Consider the following 14,585-nt stretch of genomic DNA (forward strand, 5'->3'; position numbering starts at 1 on the left):
TTTCCTCCCTTTCTTTTTCTTGCCTCTTTCTTATTTCTTTTTCTCAGTTCGTTTCTTTTTGCTCTTCTTCTTGACTTCTACTATCAGTTTCTTCCTTACTTTCCTGCTCTTCTTCCAGCCTAAAATGTGTGCTATGAAATTCCCTTGCCTTCTCTAGAGTGTCTATTTTATATTTTTTATCTTCCCACGTAATTAAGATCCCCTCTATTGGCAACCATCTGTACATTATTTTATACTTGATCAATAATGATGTTAAAAACTGGTATTGTTACCGTAGGTTTCTTATTCTTCGGAGTATCTGTTTTAAGATTATAATTTCTTTATCATTATAAGTCACTGTTTCTTCTCTGGATTTCCTGTAGACTTCCTCCTGAATAGATCTTTTTGAAAATTTAACGTGGACTTCTCTCGCCAATCTATGCCTCCTTATATAATTTGTTTGTACACGATATGTTTCCTCCAGTTGTCCTTTTATTTCCCTTTGGTCTTTTTGAGTCATTCCTGAAATGATCTCCACCATTTTTCTAGATCCTCATCTTTTTCCTCTGGTATGTTTTGAAAGCGCAAAAAATATGAAGCCTTTTCCATTTCGAGCATGGCTAATGAATCTGACATTTCTTTATTTAGTTGTAAAGTTTTTTGTTCCATTGCTTCTACTTTTAGTTCTACATGATCTATTTTCGTTTCCACTTTCCTAATTCTCTGTTCATTCTCTACTATGGATTGTTGAATACCCCCAATTTTATCATTCATGGTCTTAATGTCCTCCTTAACTTCTCCTATTTCATTTCTAATTTCTGCTCATGAGAAAGTTCTCATTTCTTCCAGATTTTCCGCTATTTTTTCTTATGTTTTGAGTAGTGACTCCTGAATCGTTTGAAACATATTCTGTATTACATTTGATGACATTTCCAATTTTTCTTTTTCTTTTCCTACCATGCTAACTATTGTTTTTTGTTGTAGTGGGGAGGCATTATTGTCGTGTTTGTTATAGGTTTTTTCCCTGTTTTGTTATAGTGGATGTTGTAGACATTTTCAATATTCATGTAAAACTTTCCCACCTTAACATAAAGTTTTAGATTATTTCTTAATATTTTCCTTTTCCCCCACACAACCACTTATTCCTCACACGACTTATTCCTATTATTTCCCAATTACCCCACTTAGTCAGTTAATTTCTATTCACAATACAAATCAATTTACTCATACTTATTTCATCAATCACAGTTTTTAGTTTTCTTAATTTTCTAATTACCAATCTATTCAATCACTCAATTTATCTATGTCAAAAGTATAATCAGCTCATTCACTATTTCATATCAGAATTCCAATCAATCACTCTAACAGTAATTCCTTATCTTTCTTTTATCACCACTTATAATTTCATAATATAATTTACATTTATAAATAAATTATTGCTTATATATAATTCTAATTCTATAAATATTAAATGTATTAGCTTTTAAGTATTAACTTTTTTTTTCAAGAATAGTATTCACTTCCCTTTTAGATTAAATCGTGATCAATTTTAGTAGTCCCGGTCTTTCAATCACTGCATTCAATTTTCAAGTCTTTTTAAGTTTAAATCATTATAAATCCAAAGTCCAAGCAAATCTTCTATGCTCACAAATTCCACAATTTATTCCTTCCACTCGAGTTCTGATATTTCAATCTCTGCGTTCAATTTTCAAGCCTTTTTAAATTTAAATCGTTATAAATCCAGAGTCCAAACAAAGCTTCTATGCTCACAAATTCCGCAACCTGTTCCTTCCGCTCAAGTTCAACTACCTTCATCTTCTTCAAGCGCTCCTTCTCCGTCTCTTATATTTACTTAGTCATTCTATGAGTTACTTCTCTTCCGCGCTGTATTATTTCATCCACTTTCCTTTCTCCTTTATACCGCCGGTGTCGTAATTGCAATTTCCTTCCTCCACTTCAGTCCCGCATCTCCTGCTTATCGTCTTTATTTTATTGTAGGGGATCTTTTTGCCCATCACTTGAAATTGCTTTCCACTCTTTGCTTCAATTTAGGCGGGCGCCATCACTCCTGTCCGCCGAAAAGGCCAAAAAGGCCGACTTCTTCTCCACCAATTTAAGAGGTTGATCGCTCGTCCTCCCTGACGCTAGCGCAATGCCAGGAGTCTTCACAAATTCCTCTTTCGTTTCCTGATCCCTCCAAGTTTGAGAATGCCCTTAAAGAGCAACTAATGAAGAACTTTTGGGTTTCAGAAACGGCGCCTCTGTTTCCTCGCCCTTTCGCGATGACGTCACCGCCGGAAGTCCCATAATGCCGTTTCATAAGGCCAAAGTCAAATGTTAACTTTGTCTCCTCTACACCCACAGCTGAGGCTGCTTAAAACCATCTCTAGATATTCCAGTTTAAAATTAAGTGTTTTCTTCTTCTCCCATTAGTTGTGTAGCTCACTGAAGGTCAATTTAAAACATAAACTAGCTGGAGTTTGCCAGCTGTGGATGGTGGTTCTGCCCCCAATTTGTAGCATTACAAATTGTCCAAAGCTTCAGATGACAAATTGTTTTTCATGGGGGATTTTTTTTTCTTTTTAGGGGTAGCAGCACATTTTATCTACTGCTATCCCATTTTGCCTGTTCCGTAGGTGACTTATGGATGTTGCCAATTGTAGCACATCTTGCTACAATTGGGCATACTTTTCTGTCAGGACAAGGACTGATAGTTAACATTTTAGGAGGACTGATTAGCTGGGCTCTCATGTTGTCTATTGGGTAGGATATTTTGGTTTTATAGGGGAAGTGTATGTTTTTCTCTTAACTAAGCCTACTTCAGACTGTACAATATAATTCTCATGTGGCTCTCTCTGCTCAGATTGGTTGGATTTCAGCATCCGTGACTCCAAGAATTTTGGGGATCTGCAAAGAATAGATGATGAGGCCACGCAACCCAAGGCTTCAAACTTGCCCATTGCTGATATGGGGGCACATGAATAAATGGTTATCCTTTTCCTGCCTTGTGTCCACAAATGCATCTGGATATCCGTCCTATCATCTATGAACATCATCCATGTGGTGAAGGATTGGAAAAGTTAGGGGTCCTTGGTGTTCTCTGAGCTTGCTTTCTTGCCAAACTAGGCATCATCATCATTGTCATCTGATGTTAACGAAACGTCTGCAATAAAACAACCAAGCTCAGAGAGCACCCTCATTTCAACCTTGACATACAAAGGGTGCCCTTTATTAATTAGAAAAGTTGTCTATAACATCAGGTGGCAATAGACAACTCAGTCTAGCTTTTTTCCTCCCTCCACCCACCCACTTTGCTAATAATTTGCTAATTACTGGCATTATCACCACCATTTGCTAACCATTTTGGTTGCACCCAACCACAACTGCTATCCTGTGCTCAGTGGCTAAGACTAAGATCAGAAAGGTCGGCACTTCGGCGGTTCGAATCCCTAGTACAGGTCTCCTGCGTGAGAAGGCGGGGTTGGACTAGATGACCTCCAAGCTCCCTTCCAACTCTGTTACTGTTAGACTGTTCTCCGCTACTGGGACCAACTTCCAGTTAACTACGGAGGAGTCCTTCTCCTTCCCGGACTAAAGAGCTCTTCGTAGCGCCTCTTATTCGGGTTCCGGCCGTCCCAGAAGAGAGAGTAAGGGGACGGTGCTGAGCAAGCGCAGATGGGCCAGGCCGGGAGAAGAGTGTGTGAGGCGTGGGGTGGGGTGGGGGGAGAGAGAAAACGGCTCCTGTCGCCGAGGAAAGAGTTAACGGCGCTCGAAACCTAACACCCTGCGGAGCCCGAAGAGGGGAGAAAAGGGAAGGGAGCGTGAAGAAGGGATCGAGTCTCTTCGGCGGGCTCGGTGGTTGGAGGCGCCTGTGTGCCAGCAAGAAGCTGTTAAAGAAACCCCAGGGCAGCCGGGCTTCGCGAGCAGAGGTCATCCGATGCGCAGGAGGGACTGAGCAGCGAGCGGAGGAAAGAGACACGACTTGCTTATAAGGACGCGCATCTCCACTGGGGTGAGCCTCCCGGTTGTGGCGCTGAGTTAAGGGGCCCGCGGGCGCCAGTCCTGGCTGCAGATTGCAATCCTCTTCCTTCCTTCCTTCCTTCCTTCCTTCCTTCCTTCCTTCCTTCTTCTCCTGATTTTGCCTCCTCGCCGGTAATCAAATGCCAGTGATCAAATGCACCCGGCTTCGGCGTCCCTCCTGCCCTCCCCCGTCGCGGTGCTGCATATCCGCCAAATACCGTCTGCTCGCCCCCCCCGCCCCTTCGGTTAAACCCGAAGTAAGCTCTGCTTTCCGGAGCGATCGCCAACTTTTCTCAGAGTGAAGATTTATTATTATTATTATTATTATTATTATTATTATTATTATTATTATTATTATTATTATTATTAGTAGTAGTAGTAGTAGTAGTAGTAGTAGTAGTAGTAGTAGTAGTAGTAGTATTAATATTATTAGTATGGCTTCATCCCGGGACCGAAAGCAACTCTTTAAGCGCCACAGAAGTGTCGCCTTCTTAAAAAGGGACGATTAGGTTAAGACTTAACTTCCAGCATCCCCTACACAGGCACATGATAATAACCAACGTCGCAACATGAAATAAGGGCAAATATTTATCCACTGGCGTTTTATTTGGGTTCTTCCCATTGTGCACCTCTGGGAACTGAATCCAAACTGGTGGAGAATGAGTGTCATACGTGGGGGAATTCTCCTCAGGCACATCTTGGGGGTGCAGAGGGTGGGTGGAGTGCTTGGATAGTGGTCCCAGAATGAAAGCAGAAAAGTTGAGAGTGCCAAAAGAGCACTCTGTTTGTCAACCTCAGGGATAAGATGAGTGAACTTCGAACTCCCAAAATTCCCCAGCATGGAGAGTTCTGGGAATTGGAGTCTTCGTATCTTAAAGCAGAGGTCTTCAAACTTGGCAGCTTTAAGACTTGTGGACTTCAACTCCCAGCTATGCTGGCTGGAGAATTCTGGGAGTTGAAGTCCACAAGTCTTAAAGCTGCCAAGTTTGAAGACCTCTGTCTTAAAGCATGAGGGTTGGGGACTTCCAGGAATTGAAAGTCCTGCATCTTAAATTGTGCTGGGGAAATTTGGAAGTTGGGTCTACACGTTTGTTTTTTTTTTAAGTTGCTGAGGCTGAGGAGTATTGCAGTAGAATATAAAGAGGCATAACTCTGGGAATGACATTGGGAAGAGCAACTCTGGCCAATAGGTAAAGATATACAAAAATAACAATAATAAAGTCTTGTGAAAGGTTAGTAGGCCAGGAGTTCCTGCAGAATATAGCAGGCAGCCTAATTGTGAAGTCAGATTCCAGCCAACAGAGCAGTGAGGAAAGCAGGCCCCATGGGGGACCTATCTCTTCTTTTGCAGCCACACGCTCCCTAGGCATCCATCAAAACCATCTCCCCTATGCAAATTGCAATGCATTGAGGGAGGGAGGAGGTATTACATTTTTGCAAAAGGGAAAATCAAATACTTTAATATCAAAATGCCTCAGCCCAGTGGTGGGTTTCAAAAATTTTTATTACTGGTTCTGTGGGTGTGGCTTGGTGGATGTGGAATGGCTTGGTGGGCGTGGCTTGGCATGGCAGGGGAAGGATACTGTAAAATCTCCATTCCCACCCCACTCCAGGGTAAGGATACTGCAAAATCCCCATTCCCTCCCCACTCCTGGGGGAAGGATATTGCAAAATCTCCATTCCCACCCCGCTCCAGGGTAAGGATACTGCAAAATCCCCATTCCCTCCCCACTCCTGGGGGAAGGATATTGCAAAATATCCATTCCCACCCCACTCCAGGGGAAGGTTACTGCAAAATCCCCATTTCCTCCCGATCAGCTGGGACTTGGGAGGCAGAGAATAGATGGGGGTGGGGCCAGTCAGAGTTTTTACTACAGGTTCTCCAAACTACTCAAAATTTCTGCTACCAGTTCTCCAGAACTGGTCAGAACCTGCTAAAACCCACCTCTACCTCAGCTCAACATCAGCAGTGGGCTGCAACAAGATGAAGGTCTGAGTATGGGGAAATAGCAATAGCACTTACACTTATAGTGTAAGTGTATGCTATGAAGCACTTCATAGTGCTTTACAGCCCCCTCTAAATGGTTTACAGAGTCAGCAAACTGCCCCCAACAATCTGGGTCCTCATTTTACCATCCTCGGAAGGCTGAGTCGATCTTGAGCTGGTGAGGATCGAACTCCTGGCAGTGGGCAGAGTTAACCTGCAATACTGCATTCTAATTACTGCACCACCATGGCTCCATAATGTTCCCAAACCATAAGTGACTCATTCAAATGCCACAAGATAGCCACATGGATAAGCCCTATTTGAAAAAATTACAATAAACTGCATCCTTTAGTAGGTAAGCAACTTACTACAGAGATAACCTGAGGAGAAATCACTCCAAATAAGTTTTTGCTCTGTTTCAAAATACTTTTAACATTTATAACTTAAATTTATCATAATGTCAATTTAAAGAATGATATTGATTTAAAGATAGGGAATATTGTTGTTTAAGGAAATTGGGGGCAACTATTTCCTCATCTTTTTCTCTTCACCAGTAATCAATATTTTAGTTACTTCCTATTCAGCTGTTTCATCTAGGAGTTCCTTCCAAGGACAATTACTTTCACAAAAGCACTGAAAAAAAATGTAGCAGGGCTTAAGTCATCAAAGTGAAGAGATTGAAATCTAGATATTATCATGGCCTTAATTAAAGTACAGGTTAAAGTGAAGGTAAAGGACAGTGAAACAAGTTAATTATTTAAGGGCAGCCTTAATTAAAAACTGTTGATGGGAACTAGGGGGCAGCAACACCAAAGGTGATCTTAGAAAGGTAAGTAAGGCAGGGCCTGATCAATACTTGGAAAAAGAGACTAATTCTTTTGAAGGCTACTCTGGGCAAACCAAAAGGAAAAAACAACCCAATCCAATCCTTGAATAAGGTTCTTGCAATCTACTTTTATACTACTATCAAGAAAACTATATGGAAATGACCATGCGTTTTACTAGGAATTGAGCTCAATTCAGGGATTGCTTACTTAAAAAAAACTATAGCTAAAAATGATAACTGCACATTTTATGGATTTCTGCAGCTAAACTATTTACAGACAGTCAGTTGTAAAGCCAAAACAATATATTATTTTCTTCTGTTCAATTGCATCCAATTTTTTGAGACTGCCTCAACAAGCCAGATATGGCAAGGGAAATCAGAAGGCTTTGCAGAAATAATAGAAAAGGATTTTTACAGTACTGGATCTTTGGTGTAAATGCTAGAGATATTTTTTTACCAATGTGGTTTTTTTTCATCCTACATTTCTATTTCCATTCAGAGATATTCTACATGGAAGGAAAAAACACCCATCCTATAGGGATCAGTTTTACAGTCAGTTGCATTTACTATAAGAAATAACTTGTTTATAGATCACCTTGCGATCTATATTGTACAACTGAGAAATAAACATTTTCCCTTCCATCACAGCATCAATTAATAATTTGTGCAGAATGGAGGCAGAAAATATCTGTACAAAAGGAATTTATATGCTCTTTATTTCCCCCAAAACTAAGTTCCAGGATCAGTACCAGTGGTGGGATTCAAATTTTTTTATTACCGGTTCTGTGGGTGTGGTTTGCTGGGCGTGGCAGTGGAAGGATACTATAAAATCTCCATTCCCACCCCACTCCAGGGAAAGGATGCTGTAAAATTTCTATTCCTTTCCCACTCAAGGGGAAGGTTACTGCAAAATCTCCATTTCCTCCTGATCAGCTGGGACTCGGGAGGCAGAGAATAGATGGGGGCGGGGCCAGTCAGAGGTGGTATTTACCGGTTCTCTGAACTACTCAAAATTTCCGCTACCAGTTCTCCAGAACTGGTTAGAACCTGCTGAATACCACCTCTGATCAGTACATTTATTAAACTACAGGTAGACCTTGACTTACGACCACAGTTGGGACCAGAATTTTGATCACTAAGAAATGAGGTTGTTAAGCAAATAATCGCACAACTGGATCCAATGCTACAATCATTTTTATTGTGGTCATTAAGCAAATTGCATGGCTGTTAAGTGAATCATATGATTGTTAAGTAAATCTTGCTTCCCACTTGTCAGAAGCCAGCAAGGAAGTTCACAAATCACAATGATGTGACCATTTAAAATATAGCAATAATTTTAAATGTGAATTGGTTGCCAAGCGCCCAGATTGTAATCATGTAACCAAGGGGATGGTGCGATGGTCATAACTTTTAAGGACAGGCCATAAGTCACTTTTCCTGAGACCAATGTTAAGTTTGAACTATCAATAAATGAACGTTGTGGATTACCTGTACAACATTTTGAATTTATAGATGCTTTGAGTGTTATCCTAAGGGAGCATTATTAGTGACTGGAAAGTAAGAACAATAAAAAGGATGATCAGAGGGAAATCTCAAAAAGTGCTTTTTCAAAAGGCAACTGGACTTTGTTTTTTGCTTGTTTCGCTTCTCATCCAAGAAGCTTCTTCAATTCGGAACAGAGTCAAAACTGAATAAGCATCATGGATGAAAAGCAAAATGTCTTCCTCAAGGAAAAAAAACAAAAAAAAAGCACCTTTGAGACAATCATGACCGATTGTCATATGACTGAGAATCGCCATAGATAAAATGGAGGAAGAAATAGTTAAAGAAACAATGATTGCCTGCGCAAGGAATTTCGGATACAACATAGAATTAGAAAAATGGTTAAAAATTTGGGAGAGAAACTACAAACTGAAGATGGCTGCGGCATATAAAGAAAACCTTTACAAAATGTTTTACTGGTGGCACTTGCCTCCACCAAGATTGGCCAAAATGTATAAAAACTCTTCCGCCAATTGTTGGAAATGCAACCAGACACCAGGATCATACTACCACATGTGGTGGACATGTAAGAAAGCAAGGAGTTACTGGGAGAAAATTCATAAATGCTAGAATTGATAACTGAGCAACATGTTGAGTTCAAACCAGAAACGTGCCTCTTAGGTATATTGTTGGAAAGTTATGACAAAGCAACCATCTACTTAGTGTTACATATATTGATGGCAGCTAGAATTACATATGCTAAATATTGGAAAAATGTGAACACCCCACAGGATAATGACATAATTAGGAAAATTTGGGATTGTGTAGCAATGGACAGATTAACTTTAAAAATTAAAGATAAAGAAGACTCAAAATATTACAGGACATGGAATAGATTTTATGAATGGATAGAGACAAGAGGCAGAAATGAGAGGGAAGTTTATGAATATCAGTAAAACAAAGATGTATAAAACTATGGATATAATATGGAGAAATTTGTAAATAAGCTAATGTAAGTAGAAACTTAGTTGAAGTTTTCTTTTTCTTTTTTCTTTTTTGGTTGTATTGTTGCAATTACTGTTAACATAGTACAATTATAGTTATTAGCATGTATGTTATTTATCATTGATCTCTCTTTGGTTGTACTTTATTTGCATTGTTATCAGGGGTGAAATGCTCCCGGTTCGGACCAGATCATCCGATCCGGTAGCGATGGCGGTGGGTGGTTCGGAGAACCAATAGCAAAAATCCCTCTCCCCCCCCACATGCCCAGCTGAGCCGCGCATTTTTTTTTAATTTTTAAAAGCATTTTTTCAACAACCTCTTCGGCTGAAAAAATGTTTTTAAAAGTAAAAAAAAAGGCTTTGATGATTGCGCAGCTCAGCTGGGATCATCAGAGGCTTTTAAAAGCATTTTTTCTACAATCTCTTCAGCCAAAGAGGTTGTAGAAAAAATGCTTTTAAAAGCCTCTGATGATCCCAGCTGAGTTGCCTGATCGTCAGAGGCTTTTAAAAGCATTTTTTTAACAACCTCTTTGGCTGAAGAGATTGTAGAAAAAATGCTTTTAAAAGTAAAAAAAAAAAAAAAAAGGAAAAGGAAAAAAAGTTGGCCATGCCCACCCAGTCACATTAACCCCCCAAGCCACGCCCACAGAACCAGTAGTAACAAATTTTACATTTCACCACTGATTGTTATCCTGACATGGCACTGTCTTTTCAATAAAATAAAATAAAATAAGAGAGAGAGAGAAAGAGAGAGAATCGCCATAGATAATCAGAAGGAAATTAAATGTAAAAGTTCAGTCAGGGCATGTTACTTGTAGAGATATTAGCCATTCACAGAATAATTGTTTGGTGTGGCACAAAACATTTTCCCCTTGATTGGCATATTGTAGTGGGATAATGACTATTTCTCATGTGTTAAAGATAAATATCAGAACTAATGGATTTTAATTTGGCTGTTTTGGGATGAAGTTGGTCACTGTAAAACTTCAATGGCAAGGGGATTCTGCCTGCTTGCTTGCTTGCCTTTCTTATTATTTCTGAACAGTTCTCATTGAATAAGTGGCTCCATTCTGGAGTCCTGTCCTTTTCACTGGTTTTTTTTTTTCTTGCAGTTCACAATGAAAGCCTTTCAAATCAGCATACCCCTGGCTTTTCTTGTGCTCCCGTTCTTTGTGCTTGGGGCTCCCAGTGAGGAGCTTGGCCGGCAAGAAGTCCCTACCAACGTGAATGGTTGCAAGAGATGTTGTGATTCTCTAGATACCCCTGGGCCCTCCGAAGCCAGTCTTGGTACAGACAGATCTCGGGCTTTGCCATTCATAATGCCAGAAGTTCGTCCATATATCAACATCACAATTCTGAAAGGTAAGCTATTATCATCTGTTACTTTCTGACTCACTCTACCTTCTCATTGTTTCCTCCTCATTTCATCGTTTTACCTAAATCAAATTGGAAACTTCTCTGGCAGGATCTTGTGATTTGTTTATTTGCCTTAGTAAATCATCATGCATATTATTGTGCTAAATACATGTGCATCATCTTTCCCAAGCCAATAACTGTCAACCACCATGGAAATGTTTATTTAGGGAAGGAATAATTGACCACATTAAACCTTTAGTCATATATCCCTCGGCTGTACTGGCCAAACATGTTGGGAAATAAGTCCAAAACATCTGGAGTGACAAGTTGGAAAATTCTGCTATAAAGTCTCATTTGGTTAAAAAGTCTACAGTTAGCACAGGTGAGGACCAAAACATGCCATTTCTTCAGGCAAAATTAATAGAGATAAAACAGAGGCCTGCTACAGAAAGTGTAGCCTGTATGTTTTACTTAGATACAGGTTAAACTTAAAATTCTTCTCCATCTGGGTCATTCAAGCATCTCCTTAGGACAGGATCTGTTGCCACATGTTCTATCATATCCTGCATCACCCCCTATGTTCCACCTCCCTTTCTGGAATTTTGTAGTATCCTTTAATTATGGTTGCTAGAGATGCATGAAAATACATTGTAAGGCAGGATTTTGAAACCACCCACAAGCAATGGTTGTCTTCCACAGCTTCTCCCTTTCTTTCCTCTCCTTCTTTCCACAGGAGAAAAAGGAGATCAAGGAGAGTCTGGAGTTCCTGGGAAATGGGGCAAAGAGGGACCCCCTGGTGATCGGGGACCCCAGGGTCCAAAGGGCAGCAAGGGACAAATGGGGGCACCTGGAGATCCCTGCAAGCACCAGTATGCAGCTTTCTCAGTGGGCCGGAAGAAGGCTCTCCACAGTAATGAAGGCTACCAGGCTTTGATCTTTGACACTGTCTTTGTGAACCTCTATAGCCACTTTGACATGTTTAAGGGTAAGTTCTACTGCTACGTGGCTGGCCTGTATTTTTTCAGTCTCAATGTCCACACCTGGAATTTCAAGGAGACCTACATGCATGTCATGCGGAATGACCAAGAGGAAGTCATTCTCTATGCTCAACCCAGTGACCGCAGCATCATGCAAAGCCAGAGTTTGATGCTGGAGCTACGGGAGAACGATGAGGTTTGGGTGCGTCTGTACAAGCGACAGCGTGACAACGCCATCTACAGTGACGATGTGGATATCTACATCACTTTCAGTGGTTATTTGATCAAGCCCAGTCTTGAATAGCTGTTTTCCTCCAAAGCACAAATTCAACCTCTAAACATCCTCTTGATTTCCTGTGAACATCTGCAAATAATACAGAAAGTGACCAACAGATCTGAAAACAGAGAGAGCACAGAAGAAACTTTTTTTTTCTTTTGCCAACTGAAAAAAAAATATTCATGGGTCAAAAAAACTCCAGAAAAGTCTTGCTGATTTATGTGTCCTTCTCAACACTAGATGTGATTGTAAGGTATGGACTGGAAATCCTAAACATCCTCATGAAATTCCTGTATCTGCTAACTCAGAATCATTTTGTAAACATTTTTGTTTGGACATAACACTTCCTAAGCAGAATGTTCTAATTTAGATTGTTTACATGAGCTAAACTCTTTGAGGTATCTCAAGTGAGATAAGTTACCATATCTTATCTACAAATCTACAAATCAAATGTAGGTCAGCCAAAATATGTTATTTTGGCATTTCAAGTGCCTGACAGCCCCTCTTCTTTTTGCTAAGAATTCCTGTTGGGAAACCTTGTATCACTGATAGTTGCCATCACCTTCATAAAATTTACCTTTATAAATGTTCAATACGGTTGGCAAATATAACTGTGATCTGTGCATCTGTCTAATGGACATGTAAATCACTGTATAACACTGTAGGGATGGCTTCCATCACTTTGTTAAACATATGCAGGGTTAGGATTTAGCCCTGGTGGCAAAAGAGTAGAAATAATACTTCCAATTTATCCCCCAAATCAGAAGATTCCTAAAGAGGTTCCATGCTAGGTGCCTAAAATTATATTGTAATTGATTGAATCGCAACAAATCTATAAATGTATTTACAACAGGATCCATTTTCCTTCAGCTGACCTAGATTGATGATAGATTTTCCCATAGGCAGGTCACACAAAGGCCATGATGTGAGCAAAATAAGTGGGGTTTCCTTCAGTATCATTGTGATCTGACCTATGGCTTGTGATAAAATTAGTGATTGGAGCTGGGCAGGGCTTCAGATTATAAGGGATAAATTTTTTGAAGAATGTCTACATAGCACCTGGCATAACTTGTTAAAGCTAAGAGATCTATTCCAGAGATCATGCTGCAACTGCATTTCTAGGAAAAGATGTAGTTGTTTTAAGATATTTCCAACATGTGCTATATGATGCTCCCCATGCTCCGAAGTATCTTTTCCCTTCAAGCCTAAGTAGCCTATGAAGCCACTACTGGTTAGCTGGGTAAACTATTAATTGTAAGGGCAAAGGATCCCAAGGAATTATAAGCAAAAGAAAGATGCAAGTGGCTTGCATATCAGCTTCTCTCATTGAGGGCAGGAAGTGCCATTACTACATATGGAGACAGGCTGGCATTCCCTTGCTAAAGCTACAAAAGAAATAGGATACTCTGAGGATGGAAAAACATGAAAGTTTCTAAAGGGAACTTTTAACTTTTGATTCTCACATGTTGAGACCTGCAATAAAATATGGCAAAGGGCATACTCATTCAAAATCCAGCATACTCTCTTCCAAGAAAGAGCATTTTATTCTCCTTCTTCCTTAGTTTTCCATTCCCCTGCTCTCCCACGAGTGCAAAATGCTGTTTGGGGAATGGAACATTTGGAAGAATCATCCATGCAGTCATTCAGAGAGTGGTCTGAAACTTAACCTTCCAACCAGAAATGTCCATCCAGAATTTTTTTCTCTATCACAGCAGGATAAATCACAATTGTTCAAGAGGATATAAAGGCACATTCCTTTTCCTTTTAATCCCAATTTCCACTCTGCCATTAAATATACACACCCTTTTATTTCCCAAATCACTGCTTATCTGTTAAATGGGAATTATAATGCTGACCTACCTTGGAGAGTTGTGGTCAGGATACTATCTATCATCTTCTACCAACCTGGTACCTTGCAGATAAGGCAGGATTACAACCTCCAATGCATCTGTTGCAGTCCAACACTTCTGGAGATGCCAGTTTGGGGAAGATTGCTTTAAGTAAAGCACTGAGCACTTCCTAAAATGTGACTTGGATGCTAAAGAATTTCTATTACAATGCACTGTATTTTTTGGGTATAGATGAGGAAGATACACAGACCCTGCTATATGCATTTGCTGCCTATTCCACTCACAGGTAACTAACTAATTGCAAACCAAGAGGCTTCTCAGTTTGTTTGTTTTTTAAAAAAGAAATAGACAGGACATGCATCTTTTTATTTTGACCCAGTGGGTAACCTTGTAAGGCAGGCTATGGGAAGTATCGGGATGCCTGTTTTTGAAATACAGGGAAAACTGTAGCTGATTGCATAACAATCTGAATTCCTTCTCTCTGCAAAGTAGTAGTTTAAAAACCAGCTGTTGGCTATATGCAACACATGGCGTCTCTATGTCTCCAGAGGGAACAACCAGAATTTCTAGTACTGAATTGCTTCCAGATGTGAGAACTGAACTCTTTGAGCCTTTGCCTCCATTCCTGTCTCAGCAGAATTCCCTCAAGTGCTTCTATGGAGAACCAGCGTCTAATGTTACAAGGACAACGTTTGTGTATAGTTGTTATGAGGCTACAGGCCTACTTTTTGGTGCTATATAAAACCTTCATCATTCTTGGTGCTAAAGAGACCTTTTTGATGCAAAATTTGAAAAATATTTTGAATTTGCTGGGAGATACGCTGGGG

At 40.0% G+C, this 14,585-nt stretch overlaps 1 protein-coding gene across 1 annotated transcript; it reads left to right on the plus strand.

The window, feature by feature from the left end:
• The first annotated feature begins 10,416 nt into the window (after positions 1-10,416).
• C1QTNF6 (C1q and TNF related 6) lies at positions 10,417-11,935 on the plus strand. The gene is made up of 2 exons (XM_070947478.1): positions 10,417-10,660; positions 11,388-11,935. The coding sequence occupies exons 1-2, from the start codon at positions 10,417-10,419 to the stop codon at positions 11,933-11,935; spliced, it is 792 nt and encodes a 263-aa protein (XP_070803579.1).
• Positions 11,936-14,585: the final 2,650 nt, after the last annotated feature.

The sequence above is a fragment of the Pituophis catenifer genome, unplaced genomic scaffold, assembly GCF_029215685.1.
Source record: "Pituophis catenifer annectens isolate HBS135680 unplaced genomic scaffold, rPitCat1.0.hap2 SCAF_7, whole genome shotgun sequence".
In the NCBI taxonomy this organism is placed as follows: Eukaryota; Metazoa; Chordata; class Lepidosauria; order Squamata; family Colubridae; genus Pituophis; species Pituophis catenifer.